The sequence below is a fragment of the Lagopus leucura genome, unplaced genomic scaffold, assembly GCF_019238085.1.
Source record: "Lagopus leucura isolate 7727_CA_CO unplaced genomic scaffold, USGS_WTPT01 205-6_obj-0_obj, whole genome shotgun sequence".
Lineage (NCBI taxonomy): Eukaryota > Metazoa > Chordata > Aves > Galliformes > Phasianidae > Lagopus > Lagopus leucura.
The window spans coordinates 103-19,034 of record NW_024964605.1 but is presented as its reverse complement, the minus strand read 5'-3'; the positions used below and the strand labels follow the sequence as shown (position 1 = coordinate 19,034).

At 63.3% G+C, this 18,932-nt stretch overlaps 4 protein-coding genes across 4 annotated transcripts; all 4 read right to left on the bottom strand.

Moving 5' to 3' along the window:
• Positions 1-5: 5 nt before the first annotated feature.
• IGSF9 (immunoglobulin superfamily member 9) lies at positions 6-10,203 on the bottom strand (the record flags this gene model as incomplete). Its single annotated transcript, XM_042892176.1, has 18 exons — positions 9,981-10,203; positions 9,714-9,899; positions 6,910-7,062; positions 6,525-6,676; positions 6,323-6,440; positions 6,100-6,241; positions 5,795-5,940; positions 5,576-5,718; positions 5,364-5,504; positions 5,167-5,283; positions 4,201-4,351; positions 3,986-4,109; positions 3,735-3,910; positions 2,689-2,939; positions 2,501-2,585; positions 1,235-1,405; positions 1,058-1,103; positions 6-837 (listed from the first exon to the last, which is right to left on the bottom strand). Coding segments are annotated over exons 1-18 (3,186 nt in total), but the record flags the coding sequence as incomplete, so codon positions are not given.
• A 1,645-nt stretch (positions 10,204-11,848) lies between these two features.
• Positions 11,849-14,024, bottom strand: DUSP23 (dual specificity phosphatase 23). The gene is given in 5 exon segments (XM_042892179.1): positions 11,849-12,383; positions 12,489-12,670; positions 13,122-13,250; positions 13,252-13,399; positions 13,923-14,024. Coding segments are annotated over 4 exon segments (474 nt in total). The 5' UTR covers positions 13,387-13,399; positions 13,923-14,024; the 3' UTR covers positions 11,849-12,355.
• A 444-nt stretch (positions 14,025-14,468) lies between these two features.
• LOC122191782 (mucosal pentraxin-like) lies at positions 14,469-16,542 on the bottom strand. The gene is made up of 4 exons (XM_042892178.1): positions 16,356-16,542; positions 16,093-16,192; positions 15,846-16,015; positions 14,469-15,190 (listed from the first exon to the last, which is right to left on the bottom strand). Exons 1-4 carry the CDS (start codon positions 16,411-16,413, stop codon positions 14,595-14,597), a joined length of 924 nt encoding a protein of 307 aa, XP_042748112.1. The 5' UTR covers positions 16,414-16,542; the 3' UTR covers positions 14,469-14,594.
• Positions 16,543-16,746: 204 nt separating this feature from the next.
• LOC122191781 (serum amyloid P-component-like) lies at positions 16,747-18,220 on the bottom strand (the record flags this gene model as incomplete). Its single annotated transcript, XM_042892177.1, has 2 exons — positions 16,747-17,573; positions 18,145-18,220. Coding segments are annotated over 2 exons (696 nt in total), but the record flags the coding sequence as incomplete, so codon positions are not given.
• Between the last annotated feature and the right edge of the window lie 712 nt (positions 18,221-18,932).

The window sequence follows — 18,932 nt, the reverse complement described above, 5'->3', positions numbered from 1 at the left end:
GGGGGGCATGGCGGGTTGGTTCCGGGGGGGTCGGCCATAGGGGGGGGGCCGGGCAGCGAGGCCTTAATGGGACCCAGTGGCACCTTGGGGGGCTGCAGGAGGGTGGGGGCCGGGGGGAGCTTGGCACATGGTTCCACGCAGTCCTGCCCCCCCTCGGGCTGCTGCTGGGGGGGCGCGGGGGGCTGCTGTGGTTCCTCGGGGGGGGGCCAGTCACCATCCACACACATCTCCTTGAAGAAGGGCAGGCTGAGGTACTGCAGGATGCTGCTTTGGGGCGGGGGGGACGCGGTCCGCTGCGGGGTGTCGGAGTCCGGGGGGCTGCCAAGGGGGGGCAACGAGTCCCAACGGTCACTGGGGGGGTCGGGGCTGTAAGGCAGAGTGGCAGGAGAGGCCACAGGGCTGACGTCGAGGATGCACAGAGCGGCGCCTTCATCCACGGGGCTGCTGCTGCCGTATCCAAAATATCGACCCCGCCGGCGACCGGAGGGCACTGGGGGATTTCCGGGGGGGCGAGGGCGTAACGCCACCTCCTTGTGCCAAATGGGCTCCGTTTCTTGGAGACGTGCAGAGGGGGGGTCCTGCTGGGGGGGCGGCTTTTCGGTGCTCTCCACCACGAAGCGGCCATCGGGGCCACGGCGGATGCGCTCCAGTGGGACGTGCTCCCCAACGTGGCTCTCATAGAGGGCATAGCCGGCACCCGACCCCCCCGCGATGCTCAGCCCCAGGCTGGTGCCGGCCTTCTCACCCCACAGCAGAGCTCGACGCAGGCTGGGGCACGGGGAGGGCTGCAGCTTTAGCTTGGCCGTGCTGGTTGGGCTATCAGAGGTGTGAGAAGGGCTGGAAGGAGAAGAGAATGGCTGCGGTTGCAGCATCCGATGCCTCCCCGTTAAATGGTAGGGATTCCAATGGCTGCTGCGCGCCGTCTGCTTTTCTTTAAACCAAAACCTCCAAAAAGCAGAAAGCGGAGCATCCACGGGTGCCACCCCGAGCCCAATTCCCTGCCCCAAACCCAGCGACGACGTGGGGAGAGAGCGGTGAGATGTGGGGCACGACTTACTGCGCGGCTGGGAGCTTCTTGCGGGGGGAGAAGACAAGCGGTGGATCTGGAGGCCATGAGAACACAACGGGGGGGGACGAGACGTGGCGATGAGATGACAGCAGTGCACACACAGCCCCCCACCCCCCCCCCCCCCCCTTGAAATCCCCCTCCCCACACCTCCGTGGGGTTCGTTACCTCGCTGCCGTTTGCGGATGCGCGCGGCGCGCCGTCGGTTCATGATGCAGGCGGCCGTGGTGCTGAAGATGATGGCCACGCTGAGGAAGCAGATCCCACCGATCACCCCGGCCAGCACGGGCTGTGGGAGCAGCTCGGGGAGCTGCGTGCGGGCTGGGTACACCTCCATCCCTGCGTTGGGTGGGAGATGCGTTGGCTCAGCCCCCCCCCCGGCGCCGCAGCGCGGATGGCAAAAGCTCGGCTGCTCCCTTGGGCGCCCATTAAACAGAAAGGCTGCAGGCTGGGGGGGAAATCTCAGCCCGTGGGAATGCAAGGGGTCAAATCCTTGCACACAAAGCCCCCGCTGACCAAACTGCTCTCATGGGCCACTGCAATGTCCTACAAAGTGCCACTGTGCTCCTTTTTAAGTGGTCGAATCAATGAGTGGCACAGAGTGCGGCCCTGAGTGCTTTTAAGGAGGTTTGTGCTTTGCTAAAAGCTTTCCATAGGGATCAGTGCAGCGTGGGCTGTCTGTAACGGCACAAGGTTGGTAAAAATAAAGAGCAATGGAGGGATTTTGTGAGTTAGGACCTTTCCAACCCAACTATTTTGTGTCTCTGGGATCTGTAAGGACCTTTCCAACCCAACCCAACCTTCCAACCCAACCATTCCATACATCTGGGAACTGAGAGGACCTTTCCAGCCCAATCCAACCCAACCATTCCATGTCTCTGGGATCTGTAAGGACCTTTCCAACCCAATCTGATCATTCCACGTCTCTGCAATCTGTAAAGACCTTTTCAACCTAATCCAACCCAACTGTTCCACTCCTTTCTGATCTGTAAGGACCTTTCTAACCCAACCATTCCATGTCTCTGGGAACTGAGAGGACCTTTCCAGCCCAATCCAACCCAACCGTTTCATGTCTCTGGGATCAGTAAGGACATTTCCAACCCAACTGCTCCATGCCTTTCCGATCTGTAAGGACCTTTCCAACCCAATCTGATCATTCCATGTCTCTGCAATCTGTAAGGACCTTTCCAACCCAATCCAACCCAACCGTTCCATGGCTCTTGGATCTGTAAGGACCTTTCCAACCCAACCACTCCATTGGAGGCGCTCAGGCTGGATGGGTCTTTGAGCAACCTGACCTAACGGGAGATGCCCCTGCCTCCAGCACGGCGGCTGTAACTAGACGACCTCGGGAGCCTCCTCCCACCCAAAACATTCCATCAATCTTTATTTCTGCCTCCTGCCTGGGGACAGGGGGTGGCTGCGGCCCCTCACCTGCCGTGGAGACGTTCACCGTGTTGCTGGGGTCGCTGATGTAGCTGCCAGCAAAGGCCACCAGGCGGAACTCATAGAAGGCGTCCTGGGGGGGGGGGGGGAAGAAGTGGGGGCAGAGATCGCCATCGGGCCTTCCTTACTGCACCCCCTGTTTGGCGAGACCCCCCCCCCACCACGCAGATCCTCACCTTGATGAGCCCTGGCACCAACACCTGGCTCTCCGTGCTGGGGATGGAGCGCTCCAGCACCTCCCAACCACCCCGCTCCTGCCGCAGCTCCAAGGCGTAACCGCTCAGCGGCACCGAGAGCTGCGCCGGGGGCTGCCAACGGAGCAGGACCCCCCGTGCTGTCTGGTTGGCACTCAGAGCCTGAGGTGGGGACAGGAGGATGTGCACGGTGATGGCCGGCGGCTCCGGAGGCACTGTGGTCACTGGGAAGCCTGGGGAGAGAAGGGTGGGCGAGAACGGGGTGGAAATCATAGAATAACAGGATGGGCTGGGTTGAAAAGGACCTCAGTGATCATCAGTTCCAACCCCTGGTGTGTGCAGGGTCACCAACCAGCAGCCCAGGCTGCCCAGAGAACCCACAGGGTGCCATAGGGATGCACAGGGTGCCATAGGGATGCATAGGGTGCCATAGGGTGCCATAGGGATCCATAATCATAGAATCATCATAGAATCCTAGAATGGCCTGGGTTACAAAGGCCCACAGTGCTCATCTGGTTCCAACTCCCTGCTGTGTGCAGGTCCCCAACCAGCAGCCCAGGCTGCTAACCCAGCCTGGCCTCCAATGCCTGCAGGGCTGGGGCATCCACAGCCTCCTTGGGCAACCTGTGCCAGTGCCTCACCGCCCTCTGGATGAAAAACTTCCTCCTCATATCCAACCTCAACCTCCCCTGTCTCACTTTACACCCATTCCCCCTTGTCCCATCACCATCCACCCTCACAAACAGCCGTTCCCCTCCTGTTTATCTGCTCCTTTCAAGCACTGCAAGGCCACAGTGCGGTCTCCCCCAGCCTTCTCTTCTCCAAGCCAAACAAGCCCAGTTCCCTCAACCTTTCCTCACAGGAGAGCTGCTCCAGCCCTCTGATCACCTCAATGCCCTCCTTTAGACCCACTCTAAGAGCTCCACATCTTTCCTGTGCCGGAGGCCCCAGGCCTGGACGCAGAACAAATAGGAAAGCTTGCCATCTTTTAGGTGAGCTTTGAGGGGAGCCGTGCGCTCTGCTCTCACCCCTGGGCACGGAGGTGACGATCTGGCTGAAGGGACCACTGCCCAGCTTGTTCTGCGCCAGCACGCTGAACTGGTAGCTCGTGTCTGGCTGCAAGTTCTCCACCAAGAGGTGCTGAGCCCCCGGCGGCACCGCCAGCGACACCCAATCGTGGTGGGCACGGGGTGGGTGCTTCGCCCTGCGGGGACACGGAGCCCTGAGCCACGGCCGAGGGACGGGAGGGGGCAGCGGGTGGCACCAGAGAGGGACTCACAGCGGCGTGTACCAAACGCTGAACCTTTGGAAGTAGCCTCCATCAAAGCCTGGCTCCCAGGAGATGTTGGCCGCCAACAGCAGCGGGAGCACGGAGACGTTGGTGACGGCGTGAGGACTGGTTCCTGGCACGGAGGCAGAGAGAAGAGCGCGTGGGTCGGACCCCAAAGTGCAGCCATCCTGCCCCCCCTGCGTCGCAGACGGCGCCCCGCTCACCCAGCACGTGCACAGTGGTGGCAGCGCTGACGCTGGCCACGGCGTTGGTGGCCGTGCATTCCCACAGCCCGTGCTGCTCCTTGACGAGCGGGTGGAAGATGAGGCTGCTGTTCCCGTCCACCTGGGCACCGATCTGCCCTGCGCTGCCCACCTGCGTGGAGGGACGCTGAGGGTGGTGACCGTCCCACCTCCACCACCATCCCCACCCCTGTTTCCCATTCTCTGTCCCATCTCCATCCTCATCCCCGCCTCTCCTTCATTATCCCATCTCTATCCTCGCCCCATCTCCATCCCCCTCATCTCCACGCCCATCAACCCCATCCCCACCACCTCCTTCCCCATCACCTTAGAATCATAGAATCACCAAGGTTGGAAAAGACCTCAAAGCTCATCCAGTCCAACCGTTCCCCCATTCCCAACAGCTCCCACTGAACCACGTCCCTCAACACAACATCCAGCCTTTCCTTCAACACCCCCAGGGTCGGTGCCTCCCCCACCTCCCTGGGCATCCATTGCAGTGCTGACCACCCTTTCTGAAAAGTAATTCTTCCTCATGTCCAGCCTGAATCTCCCCTGTTGTAGCTTGAAACCATTTCCTCTGCTCCTATCACTGATGACACGAGAGCAGAGGCCGACCCCCAGCTCACCACAGCCCCCCTTCATGCAGTCATAGAGAGCAATGAGGTCTCCCCTGAGCTCCTCTTCTCCAGGCTGAACATTCCCAGCTCCTTCAGCCTCTCCTTATCAGCCCTGTGCTCCAGACCCCTCACAACTTTGTTGCCCTCCTTTGAACACGTTCCAGGGCCTCAATGCCTTTCTTGCAGTGCAGGGCCCAACAGTGGACACAGCACTCGAGGTGCAGCCTTACTAGAGCTGAGTACAGGAGTACCTTCACCCTCCTCCATCCCAGAGACGACGTCCCAGGAGGACAAAAGCCAGGCCGACCTCCCAGCTGGGCTCTCTTACCTTCCCCCAGGTGATGGTGGGTGGGGGGTCCCCGTGGGCCACACAGGGGATCACCAGCTCCCTGCCCACCTCCTGGAAATATTCCTCCTTGGGACGCACCGTGAAGGCGGGGGGATCCTGGAAGAAGCCACACGTGGGGATGGTGGCAACAGGCAGCAGGACGGGGCCGTGCTGCCATCCCCGCTCCTCATCCTCACCTTGAGCAGGACGCGGGTGGGTCGGGACGCGCCGGCGGTGCCGTAGCTGTTGTAGGGGGTGCAGCTGTACAGCCCCAGGGCATCGTCATTCCCCGTGGCGATGACGATGGAGCCGTCAGGTCTCGTGGACCAGCCTGGGAACTGGGAGAAGGGAAGGAGGGTGAAGCCGAGGGGGCACAGGGATGCCGCGGGGTGGGGGAACGCAGCCCCACCTTGCCCAGCTCCAGCGGGCGCCCATCTCGTGTCCAGCTGACAGAGAGCAGAGGGGGGTTGGCTCTGGTGGGGCACCGGATGATGCCTCGCATCCCCTTGGGCAGGTGGGTTTCTGGGAGCATGGTGGTCACCTGTGCTGGGTCTGTGGGGATGAGAAGGGTGCTGGGAAGGCGTCAGGGACCCCACGGCAGCCCCACAGGGCGCCCCAAGGCTCTTACACAGCACTGTGACGAAGGCTGAGGCTGAAGGCGGCTTCCACAGCCCGTTGCTGGCGATGCAGGTGTATTTGCCCGCATCATCCGGGGTGGTTCGCTGGAGCAGGAGGCTCCCGTCCACCAGGATGCGTACCCGTGCCTGGAGGTGGCTAGAAGGGGATGAAGGGGTGGAAGAAGGCACAGCAAGGGTGGGAGAAGCCCTGTGTCACACCCCATCACACCCAAAGGTGCCCGGATCCGCGCCTGCTGTGGGCAAAGTCCTGTTGCCTCCATGAGCCAACGGCCACAGCGGTGCCTCTGCGGCGTACCTGAGGTGGAAGACGTTGCTGCTGCCCTGGAACCAGGTGTAGGTGAGGTTTCCTGGGTACGCCTCAGCCTGGCACGCCAGGAAGGCATCTTGGGAGACGTTAACGGTGACGTTCTGCGGCGGCACCACGATGACGGGCGGCCCTGCAAAGCAGAGGGGACCGTGAGGGTTGGGGGGTGGGAGCACAAGGAGGGGACAGCCCCGAGGTGACCCCGGGGACTCACCCTGCACGAGCACTCGGGTTGTGTGGGTGATGGTGCCCTCCTTGCTGGATGCATGGCACGTGTAGGTGCCTGCGCTGGCGCGCTCCACCGCGGCGATGCTCAGCGTCCCGTTCCTCACCTGCAACGTCGCCAATAGGGACAACCGAGGGACGACGTGGGATGGGGGGCCTCCTCCCCCCAGCTGGCGCCACGCTGAGCTCACCTGCACTGTGTCCCCGCTCTGCAGGGCCAGGTCGCTCCTCTTCCAGCTGACGATGGGCTGCGGGTTGCCCACGGCCGTGCAGGTGAGGCTCAGCGCGTCGCGGTCCCGCACCTCCACAAACGCCGGGGGGGTCACCGAAAAGGTTGGGGGTGCTGGGAAGAAAAACGCGCTCTCAGACGTGGGCAAAGAGAAGATTTGGCCCCAGCCCTGAGAGCGAGGGGTCTGGAGGGGGATCCAAGGCGATGGGAGCAGCGCTGCCCTCCGAACGGGGCGGCTCAAAGGGTGGCGCTCAACAGGCACCCAGGCAGGGGAACGGGGCAACAACGGGATCCCAGCACCCAACTCAGAGCCGGGCTCAGCAGCAGGACCCCCAGCCCATCCCTACCATTGACGGTGAGGTGGATCCAGGTCCCGTTTTGGAAGTCGGCGTCGTCGCTGGGTCGGTCGAGGAAGAGCACGCGGCACTCGTACCAGCCCTGGTCCTCAGCGCGCAGCAGGTCGATGCGCAGCGACGCACCTTCCTCGATCCGCACGCGACCTGCAGGACCAGGAGCACATGGCACTGCTTGGGGACAGCCGTGTGTGTCCCCCAGAGCCACCTTCCCCCCCCTCCATCAGAGCTGCTCACCCTCAGGAGCCCTGCTAAGCCCCGGTCACCCCCGCACTCCTCCTCCCTGCCGTGCTGAGGGGTCAGGAGAGCCCCGAGCGGCGCCCTGTGGCACCCAGCACCACTGAGCCACCGATGGGAGCCACCCCCGTGTTTTGGGGTGCTCACCCCAAACTGTCCCCACGGATGAGGAGGAGGAGAAGGAGCAGAAGCAGAGCACGGCCCCCTAATCCTCCATGCTATTATCAGAGCTGTAATCGGCTCAGGCGCACGGCGCAATATTGGCTCAGCGGTGCCGGGGTGCAGCCAGCACCACAGAACCCCCAAACCCCCCACTGCTCAGCCCCATAAGTGCCACCCCCCCGAGGGTGGGGGGGGGTTAAACAGCAGAGCAGCATTCTATCAAGTGGTTCCCATTAAACGAGTTTTGCTGGGGGGAGTTTGGTGTCCCCAAGGTCCCCACGTGGGTGCTGCACCGGCCAGACGAGCCCGGCGAGGATGATGATGATGAGGGGGAGGAAGCAGGACCGGGTAGGGCAGTTTGGGGAATGCAGTTTCAAACCCAGCAAGGCACCACGTGCAGCCCTTGGCTTCCCCGCAGCCTCACCCAAATTCGCTTTTCTCAGGAGGTGATGGGGGCCGTGGGAGGGATGGGAACCAGGGCATCGCCGGGATGCGTGGGGCAGCCCCACAGCCGGGTGCTGGGAACAGCAGGCTCCAAACAAAGCTCCCTTTGGCACGGATCAGAGCGCAGGGGATGCCCCTAATCCCCCCCAGCGCCGGCCCCAACTCCTCCTCCTCCCCCACCGATAACAAAACCAACAAAACCGCCGCTGCCCTCCCCGCCGGCAGCCCCTGGCAACCGCCATTCAAAGGGACACAAAGGGGGACGGCGGCCACCGCCGTGGGGGGATGCGGTGACCACGATGGGGACCAGCGACCCCAGGCAGGGGACGCCGCGGGGGATGGCGGCAGCTGGCGGGGGGGGCAAACGACCCCATTTCCCCTCCAAAGGGCTTTGGCTGCAGCCCACTCTTGAGCCCTGAAAGCTCGGGTGACACCAGGTGACACGAGGGGCTCCAGGGGTGACGCTGAAGCCGTTGTACCCGTTTGGAGCAGCGGCTGCCAGGCTGAGCTCGGTGTGTCCCCCCCACCCTTCACCCCCCAGCGTCAATCCTGGGTGCAGCCAGTTGGTGACACAGTGGGGACCATTGGGGACGAAGCCAAAGGACGAGACCAAGCCCCACCTGCTGCCTGCCCACAGGGAAACCAGAGCTCTGCAGGTAACCGGAGCTGTGGGGCCCCACGGCGAGGCTTTGGTGTCACCAGGTGTGTTGTCACCGTGGGGCTTAGTGTCAATGGCGGGGGGGGGGGGGGGTTCCTTGTCACCACCAGCACTCTGTGGGATCGGCCCTCCCACGCCAAGGCTCCAAATCCGGGCAGCGCCGCTGCTGAGCTGCTGAAGGGCCAAATCCCTGCCCCACGCACAACCTCGGGGCCACCGGGGGCAGCGGGGCCTCTGTGGGGACTGCGAGCCATTGGGGACAGAGGGCAGGGGCTCAGAGCCTTCATGGGGACTGCGAGCCGTTGGGGATGGAAGCTCTGGGCTCTGGACAGGCTATGGGGACCGTGACCTATGGGGGATAGAGGACAGACCTTTATAGGGACAGTGAGCCATTGGGGACAGAGGACAGGCCTTTATGGGGGCTGAGCCATTGGGGATGGAAGCCATGGGCTCTGGACAGGCTATGGGGACCGCGAGCCATGGGGGACAGAGGTCAGACCTTCATGGGGACTGCGACCCATGGGGGAGAACTGTGACCCACTGGGGACAAAGGTCAGACCTTTATGAGGACTGTGAGCCTTTGGGGACAGAGGACGGGGTTTTACGGGGACTGTGACCCACTGGGGACAGAACCCAGGGGCTCAGAGCCTTTATGGGAACCATGAGGCATGGGGTACAGAGTCCAGGTCTTCATGGGGACCACAACCCATAGGGGTCAGAGCCTTGAAGGGGACTGTGACCCACACAGGATGGAGACCATGAGCTCTGGGCCCTCCATGGTGACTGCGATCCGTAGGGGACACAGCCTGGGGGCTTGGGGCCTTCATGGGGACCACAATTATAGGGGACAGAGCCCAGTGCTCATAAGGACCCACTGGGGACAGAGCCGAGCATCTTCATGACTTTATGGGGACTGTGACCCATTGGGGACCGAGAATGATGGGGGTCAACACTCAGTGACTGTGGGACTTCAATGGGGCCACGACCCACAGGGGGCTGAGGGTCTTCAATGGGGCCACGACCCAAAATGGGCCGAGCTCAGGGTCTTCAATGGGGCAGTGACTCAATAGGGGCCTGAGCTCAGGGGTTTGGGGTCTTCAGTGGGGCCACAACCCCTAGGGGGCTGAGCTCAGGGGTTCGGGGTCTTCAATGGGGCCACGACCCATAGGGGGCTGAAGGTTGAAGGCCTTCAATAGAGCCACAACCCACAGAGCGCTGAACTCAGGGCTTCAGAGCCCTCAATGGAACCACGACCCAAAGTGGGCTGAGCCCCCCACCCCCCCCCCCGATCCCTCACCGATGTACTCCGGATCCACTCGCGGTGAATAAAGGCCGAATTTGATGAAGATGGGGAGGACGAACCCGACCCGGAGCCACTCGATGACGTAAAGCGGCGGCCGGTTCGGTTCGGTTCCCAACAGATCGCAGCCCAACACAGCGCTGTCCCCGACTCGACCCACCACGGCCCCGCTCTGCCCGCCGCCTGCACCGGGACGGGAACGAGAATTGACGACCGGAACCGAACCGAACCGAACCGAACCGCCCCAGCCCGGCCATGCGGTACCGTCGGTCCCAGCGAGCAGGCTGAGGAAGGCCGCGCGGAGCCACCACCGCATAGCACAGGTCCAACGGCCCGCAGGTCACCAGGTACCGCCGCCGGAGCTCAGCAGGGCTCTTCCGGGCTCCCCGCGGCCCCGAACCGGGGACGGCCGCCGGTTCTTCATCGCCCGAACCGAAGCAGAACCGAAGCGCGCCGCTCCGCCGCCAAAGCAACGGCGGTGGGAGGACCTCGGCTAGGCCACGCCCACGAGGCGCTTCTGATTGGCTGTTGCCTGGGTAACGGAAGCTTGCTGGAGGCCAATGGTAGGGAGGGGAGGACGGAGAGGGGCGCGGGGGGTGATGGGAAGTGTAGTTCTGGGGAGGGGAGGGGGATCGGGGTGGGGATAAAGGGCATGGGGTAGGAATGAAGGGTATAGGGTGGGACGGGGGGGATTTGGGGTGGGAATAAAGGGCGTAGAGTGGGACAGAGGGGGCGTGGGGTAGGAATAAAGGGTGTAGGGTGGGAATAAAGGGCATAAAGTGGGACAGAGCGGATTTGGGGTGGGAATAAAGGGTGTAGGGTGGGAATAAAGGGCATAAAGTTGGACAGAGGGGACGTGGGGTGGGAATAAAGGGCATCAGGTGGGGCAGTGGGGGTATGGGGTGCCATGCGGTGTCACGGCACGCCAAGCCATCCCACCCCATCCCGTGCCACGCTGCCCCACAGCACGCTGTGTCGTGGCATCCCAAACCTGCCAGACAACCCACAGGGCTTGAATTTGGGCGGTCTCATGCAGGGCTGGATGATCTCTGCGGGTCCCTTAAATCTGGGGACATCCATGACTGGATGATTCTAGGATTCCAAGCCGTGCCGCTCCTCACCACGCCATGCACACGCCACCCCCGTGACAGCCCCCACCCTGCTGCTCTCTGGTTGCCCTCTCCCACCCCGTCCGTCACCCCTTTAATCCCCTGCTGTGTCCCCACAGAGGGGACGGCCACCAGAGCCTTGTCCCCATCCCACAACCCTGAGCCGGAGCTGGGCTGTGAGCCAGGCTGGGGGCTCTGATGCTGAGGGGACGCCCCCCAGTCCTGACCCCATGGTGTCACCGATGGGTCCGTGCCGGGTTGGTGGCACAGCACCTCCAACCCCTGCAGTACCGCAGCAGGGGTGCTGGGGCCAAACCCCCATCGCAGTCCCCCTCTTGGGGTGGGGGTCCCGCTGTCCCCCCCCATCAGTTCGGCCTGGCCCGGCCCCCAGAGCGCGGGAGATTATTAAGGACAGAGCTAAAGTAAGAGGAGTTAAAGGAAATAATTCTGCTCTTAAGCTGCTTTCCTGCATCTCCCAGTCCCATGTGAGCGCTGTGACTCCGCGGGCTTAGGCCCATTCTGCACTGCCCCCGACCCCTTCCATGTCCCCACATCCTCCATATGGGACATCCTCCTCCCTCCACCCCCCCCAGCCACCCATGTCTTGTTTTGGGTGCTGGCACACGAGAATCCCTTGATGTCCCCACACATCCCCACGTGGTGCCGTGGTTTCCTCAGAGCCATAGTGGCACCCATGGGTGCCACCGCGTCCCCAAGCCCCCAAGGAGAGGCGATGACCCCACCAAGTGCTGCTCCGCACCGCTCTGGGGTGCCCCCATCCCCACGGCCATCTCCTCCCATCCCTGCCAGCTCTGACCCCAGCCACTGTGTGCCACCGCCACGGTGGGACGTTTCTGGTGGAACACGATGGCATTTTGGGGTTTCACCATCCTATCTGGAGACATGGAGCTGTATGGGGGGAGGTGAGGGCCCTCCAGCCCAGGGTGCAGGTGGTGAGCTGGCACCCAGTGAGCAGCGCACGCCCGGCACGGTGCCACACACCCAGGAAGGGAGACGGTGACGCTTCTTGCACTTAGGATTTAAATGCCACCAAGGTTAGGAACAGCTGAGAAGAGATTTTCAGGATTGGACTTTTGGAACGGAGATGCCTAAATTCCATCTAAGCTTCCCTTTAAGCATCCACGTCCCGGGACGGCCCTGGGGAGCTGCTGTCACCCTCCATGTTGCGTCACTGCGTTGGCTGTTGACCAGCTCTGGGGATGGCAGAGTCTCAGAGCCTTGTGGCACGGGATCCCCAATTTTGGGGTGCCACTGTTGGGTTCCAAGCAGTGATGAAGGCTGAAGAGCTTGGGGTTGGGGATGGCAGCGGGTCAACGTGGAGCAAAGGTGGGACGTGGTGGAGGCGGGGGTCTCTGGTGGCCCTTTGGTTCCCCAGACAGAAGCGGAGAGGAGCAGCATGAAGCCCTTTAATGGCGACAAGACAAACGCTGGCACCGCCAGGCTGGGCAAAGCTTCACAGGGAACATCTCACCTCCATGCAGCACGCTCTGCTCGTAGAGATGCTCACAGTCACACCTCCCTGCTGTCCTCTCCAGCACTACAATGAGGCAGATCCACGTTTCAGTTGGGCTCCTGGCCCTGCAGCTGTGCCTGCCGTGGCCCTGTTGGCCCGGGGACCCCCCCCAAGAGGGGCTGCACGTACCTGAAGCGCCGGTGGAACTCCATGACAGCTTGCTCCTGCTCCCGTGTCTCGATGGAGCCCGGCCGCAGCCTGCGGATCTCCCGGATGGCGTCACTGCCGCTCATCTTCTGTGTCTTCACCAGGTAGCAGGCCAGCATGGTGCCCGTCCGGCCATGTCCCAGCATGCAGTGCACAGCCACCGCCTGCGCCATGACACGGGCACCCCATGGCGTCACCTCCCTCCAGGTGCGACCTCCATCCTGCTGTCACCCACCCTGACATCACCCGCTCCACACTGGCGTCACCCCCCCATCATCACCCCCTCGATGTCTCCTCTCTCACGGTGACATCCTCCTCGTGGTGTCACCCACCGTGGAATCACGTATCCCACACCGGCAGCACCGCCCCACCATCACCGCCTCGGCGTCACCTCCATCTCAGTGTCACCTACCTCTTGCTGACACCCTCCTCTTGGTCACTCCAACACCACCCCCCTATCCTTGGCATCACCTCCATCTCGGTGCCACCTCCACCTCGGTGCCACCTCCCTCTTGCTGACACCTCGCTCTCAGTGCCAACCACCCCAACATCACCCCCCCCATCCTGGCATCACCTCCTCTGCCACCGCCCTCGTTGTCACCCCCCAGTCCGTACCTCCCCGCGACCGTTGGCCTCCTCCACCAGCTGCAGGAAGCTCTGGATCTGTCCGGGTGTCGGCGGGGTGAAGTCAGGCACACGGAATCGGTGGAGCTGCAGCGCGGGACAGCAGCCGTGATGTGGGGGGGGCCCTTTCAGACAGTGACACCAGATGCCTCACGCCCCGGCCCAGCAGGAAACGGTAATGGCCCGGCTCTCGTGGCATGGCCAGCCCCGCCAGCCTCCCCTCTGCCACCCATGAGAAGTTGGGGGGCTCCACCATCGCCTGCGGGGTCCTGTGGGATGGGGACGTGGGACGGTGCTGCACCGCAGGGTCTGGACCCCCGGGCTGTGCCCCTCTCCAGAGCCCAGCATCCCACCCCATGCTCTCCTTAAGACCCCTCCCCACAAACCTCAGGACCCCCCAGTCCAGGCTTCCTGAGATCCTCCCCCCCCCCCCCCCCCCACCCCCCCCACCCCCCCCCCCCCCACCCCCCAGGCCAGTCCCCAACACCCCGCGCCCCAACAGCCCTCCTGGGCCATCCCGCCCCCGACACCCCCGGCCCCTCCCAGCTTCCACCCGCCCTCCCTCCGGCCGCCCCGGGCTCCCCCCCCCCACTCCTTCCCGGCCCGCCTCCGCCGTAGGCCGCACTCAGCAGGCCCGGCCCTGCGGCCTACCCCGAACCGAGACCCCAGCCCTGCGGCCTACCTGGAAGGAGACCCCGGCCCTGCGGCCTACCTCGAACCGAGACCCCGGCCCAGCCTGGCCGCTCCCACCCCCCCTCCCCTCCTGCCCCGGGCCTTCTCTCCCCTCCGTACCGGGGAAGGCCGCGGGGGGGCGGAGCGGGACAGCAGGGAACGGCGGAATCGATCGCAGTGCCGGAATCAGGTGGCGGAGGCCGTTGGGCTCCGCGGTTGCACCGCGGCGAGGCCCCCCCCCCTTCTACCCCACTCCCCGGGGATGTCGGGACGCAGGGCTGCACCCCATGGAAGTACCGGGAGACCGGGACTCCTCCTTTGTCCTTGCTTTGTCCCCTCCCCAGCCTCACAGAGGGGGACAAGGGGGGTTTCCATGGACTGGGGACAAGGAGGGACCCCAAAGTGGGGGGATAAGGGGGTCCCCATAGAGGAGAACAAGGGGAGACCCCACAGATGGGGACAAGGAGAGACCCCAAAGTGGGGGATACGGGGGTACCCCATGGAGGGGGACAAGGAGGGACTGCATGGAGAGGTCAAGGGGGGGAACTCAAGATGGGGGACAAGGGGAGACCCCATGGAGGAACACAGTGGGGGACCCCACAGAGTTGTTCTCCTCACCCACAGCCCCCACCCCCAGCACCACAAAATGCACCCAGCGCTGCCTGCTGCTGCTTGTCGACTCCATTCCTTCTTTTATTTGCTGCTATGTGGCTTTGGGGGATGGAGGTCAGGCAGAGGGGACTTGCGGAGAGGGGGGCACGCGTTAAATGGTGGCAGCGGCGGCCAGGAGCCTTAGGACACGAGGTACACCTCACCCTCGATCTTATAGGGGAAGTTCCTCCAGCTGAAGATGGGGGTGGCGTAGGGTTCGGTGTAGCCGAGCATTTTCACCTCTGAGTTGCTCAGCCCCACGTCCCACATGTAGACCTCGGAGATCTCCCCCACGAAGGACTGCTGGGCGTCGAAGCCTCCCCCGAAGGCGTCCTGCTCCTGCCCCAGCACCACCACGGCCTCGTCGCCCACCTCGTAGCCCTTCTGCAACCCTTTGCGGGGCCACGGGCGTCCGTTCAGCCAGAAGCGCACGATGCCGGTGGGTGACTCCCAGGTGACGCAGACGAATTCTGACTCCGCGTGGCTCTTGGGGATGGAGAAGGCGACGTATTTCCCCCCGACGTAGAAGCGGTACTCGGTGGGTTTGAATTTGAGGAGGAGGATTTCGTCGTCTTGAGCTTTGGTGGCGTAGGAGAAGGGGCCGTGGGGCCGCGTGAGGTCGGTGTAGGAGCGCAGGCACACGGTGAAGTTGAGCAGGGGGTGCTCTGGCTGCGCCTGCAGCAGCACATAGGAATCATTGGACTGTTCAGGGAACACGAAGACTTTGTTCTTCAGGTCTGGGAGAGAGAGGAGAAAAAAAATGAATGTCCCCTCACAGAAGGAAACCACCAGATGTGGAAGCGGCCGCTGTTAACCGTAGGGGTGGCTTCCAAGCATCTCGAGGTGCAGCCACGCGAGGGCTGGTGACCCAGGGTGATGTTGGCACGGGGTGGGGAGCAGCTCCCCTATGAGGACAGGCTGAGGGAGCTGGGCTTGTTCAGCCTGGAGACAAGAAGGCTGCGGGGTGACCTCATTACAGCCTTTCCATTCCCTTTAGAGGGAGCCTACAGAGGGGAGGGGAATCAACTCTTTGAGAGGGCTGATACGTGTAGGACGAAGGGAAATGGTTTTAAGTTGAGGGAGGGGAGATTGAGGTCGGACATCAGGGGGAAATTCTTTACCCAGAGGGCGGTGAGGTGCTGGAACAGCTGCCCAGAGAGGCTGTGGATGCCCCGTCCTTGGAGGTGTTCAAGGCCAGGTTGGATGGGGCCCTGGGCAGCCTGGTTAAACATTTAACGTGGAGGTTGGTGGCCCTGCATGTGGCAGGGGGGGTTGGAGATTCATCATCCTTGAGGTCCCTTCCAACCCTGGCCATTCTGTGATTCTGTGGTGAGGAGGAACTGGAGGAAGGAGGGCACAGCTGGGAGGACGGGTTGTTCCTTCCCTCCTTACCGTCTGTCCACAGGTTGTAGGTGGCCGCGGCGGAGCCCCGGGGGCTGGTGACCTTGCAGGTGTAGATGCCCAGGTGGGTTTTATTTAAGGAGCGGAAGAGGAGGATGTCACTGGGGCCTCTCTGCAGCGGTTCCTGGATCCCTTTCTTCTCCCACACGAACTCCTTGGGGCTGCGTGGGGCTCGGTGTCACCCAGGCGTGGGGTTGCCCGTGGGGCGGCCGCGCTGTGGGGTGGGGGGCTGCCTTACCCTCTGTCCCCGGTGACCTTGCAGCTCAGCACCAGGCTGTGGTACATAGAGGGCACTTGGGGGGAGCTTTGGATCCGGGCGCTCAGTTTGGCTGCGGCACCTGGACGGAAGGACGGCGCCGGGGTGGGGGGGTTTCATCACCCTGCCACCCCCCCCCTCACAGCCCCACGTCCCCATGTGTCCCCTTTTGCTGTTGTGCCACCACCCTGCGTGTCCCCATGTCCGTCCCCCCGCCTGCTCCCCAGGGGATCCTTCATCCCTACCATCTGGGGCAGCGATGCTGCAGAGCCCCACGAGGAAGAAGAGGAAGTAGAACCGCATTGTCTCCGTGTCCCCACCGCAGCGACAGTGGCAGAAGTCCAGGGCACTTCCCAGAAGAAGGGCACTGCCACCTGACTTCCTCCCCCGACTTTCCCCAGTGAGGACATTGTCCCGTGTGACGCCATGGGGACATCGGGTGAGCGACTTTTGTAATGTCAGCAATGGGCAGGAAGCGTGGGGACCGGCGTCCGTCCCCGGATCCACGTCACCCCCTCCCGTCCCTGGCAATCGATGTGTCCCCGCATCCCCAAAACCCCCCCCATCCCCTCCCATCGCCAGCGGGATCGACGTGTGCTCACTTTTGTCATCGTCACCTGGAGTTTTCATGGTTTATTTTGCTGCAGGGGGAGGACGAGGATCCCAGGGCAGGGATGGGGCCGGCGCTGCGTGCCGTGGGGACTCAGCAGGAGAGGGGCGACCCGGGGCTGGGGGTGTCCCCATCTCTCCATGCATCACATCCCCACGGCTGAGCCGAGCGGGCGACGCCATGTGGAGAGGACAGCGAGGATGGAGACAGCAAAGGGAAACAGCTTGAGGGTCTCAGGCCCCCAGCGCCTCACGCAGCCGTGGTTTCACCACCACGTCCCCCTTGGCCTCGTAGTGGAGGCGTCCCCAGGCCAGCAGCGCCGGCGGCAGCCTCAGCGCCAGGTAAGCGGAGCGCATCTTATCGGGGGACAGCCCTGCATCCCACAGGTGGACGTCCGCCATCTCCCCCGTGAACGAATTATAGACGTCGAAGCCTCCCCCGAAGGCGTCCTGCTCCTGCCCCAGCATCACCACGGCCTCGTTGCCCACCTCGTAGCCCTTCTGCAACCCTTTGCGGGGCCACGGGCGTCCGTTCAGCCAGAACTCGGCGATGCCGCTGCCCGACTCCCAGCTGGCGCAGACGTGTTCCCACTCCCCGCGGTTCTCGGGGACGCGGAAGGTGACGTATTTCCCCCCGACGTAGAAGCGGTACTCGCCGGGTTTGGGTTTGAAGAGGAGGATTTCGTTGTCTTGAGCTTTGGTGGCGTAGGAGAAGAGGCTGTGGGGCCGCGTGAGGTCGGTGTAGGAGCGCAGGCACACGGTGAAGTTGAGCAGGGGGTGCTCCGGCTGCGCCTGCAGCAGCACGTAGGCGTCGCTGGGGTCCTTCCGGAACACAAACACCTTTCTGTAAAGGTCTGCGGGGGGACAGAAAGGGGGTGGTGGGCTTTGCACCTTCCCCCGGTCCCCTAGGGGACGGCTCTGCCCCCCTAGGGGGCGTCCCCATGGAATGGTGTCCTCACCAAGTGGTGGAAGGACGTGGCCATGGAGTGACGTCCTCGTGGAGAGGTGTCCCCAGTGAGGGACGTCCCCATGGAGTGACATCCCCGCTGTGTGACGTCCTCATGGAGTGAATGCCCCCCAGTGAGGGACGTCCCCACTGCACCACGTCCCCATGGAGTGACGTCCCCAGTGAGCGATGCCCTGACCGTGCAATGGCTCCAATCAGGTTCCCCACTGAGTGACATCCCTGCTGTGTCAACTCCCCACTGAGTGACATCCCCAGTGAGTGGTGTCCCCTACCAGAACACATCCCTCTGAGTGACATCCCCACCGAGTGACATCCCCATGGAGTCACGTCCCCAATGAATGATGTCCCCACCAAATGATGTCCCAACGTGTGACGTCCCCATTGAGTGATGTCCCCATTGAGTGACGTCCCCATTGAGTGACACCCCGGCCCCCTGATGTCCCCCAGTGTCCCCATACCTTCCTGGGCCATGGCAGCGGTGACGGTGCTGAGGACAACGATCCACATCGGCGCGGTGCCCTTGGTGCCGCTGCACTGCTGGGTGCGGACTCGGCGGGTTTATGGGGTGGCTGGGGTGGGTGGGGAGCCCCCGTCCCCCAATCCCATCCGCTGGCACCGATGGAGCTGCGATTTCATGGTGTCACACGGCTGCAGCACTGCAGCACGGGGCCGTCCTGGAGCCGTGCCCGGGGCGCGTGGTGTGGGGTCGGATTTGGGGTCACCCCTCCACGAGGCATCGCCTCAACCCCGACCCTTCTGTCCTCTGAGCGACTCCGTGTGTCCCCTGCTGGTGTCTGTGCACCTTCTGGGGCTTTCTGTGCCCCCCTGACCCCCCCTATTTCCCCCCCAGACCCTCTGTCACCGCAGGGCCATCCCTAATGGGGATTTACAAGCGTTGGCCAAATGCCGAGCTCAATTACTTCTCTTCCTGCTAATTAATCACAGCGCCTTATTAAGCATCCCCCCCCCCTTATTCGGAGCCCCAGGAGCAGTTCCTCCTGCTTCCACCCCACGCCCCCCATGGGAACGGGACCGGAGATGATAATGGGATGGAACGTGGTGCTCCTGGGGATGGGCATCCTGAGGAAGCCCTCAGCCATCCCACGCTGTGCCCCACAGCCAACAAGGGGGGGCTCAGCCCCACAGTGCTCACAGGGGACTCCGTGGGGCAGCAGTGGGGAGTGCCGTGGGGTGGAGGTTCCTGTGGGGGGGGTTTGGGGTGGCAGCAGGGAGCTCCATGGGGTGG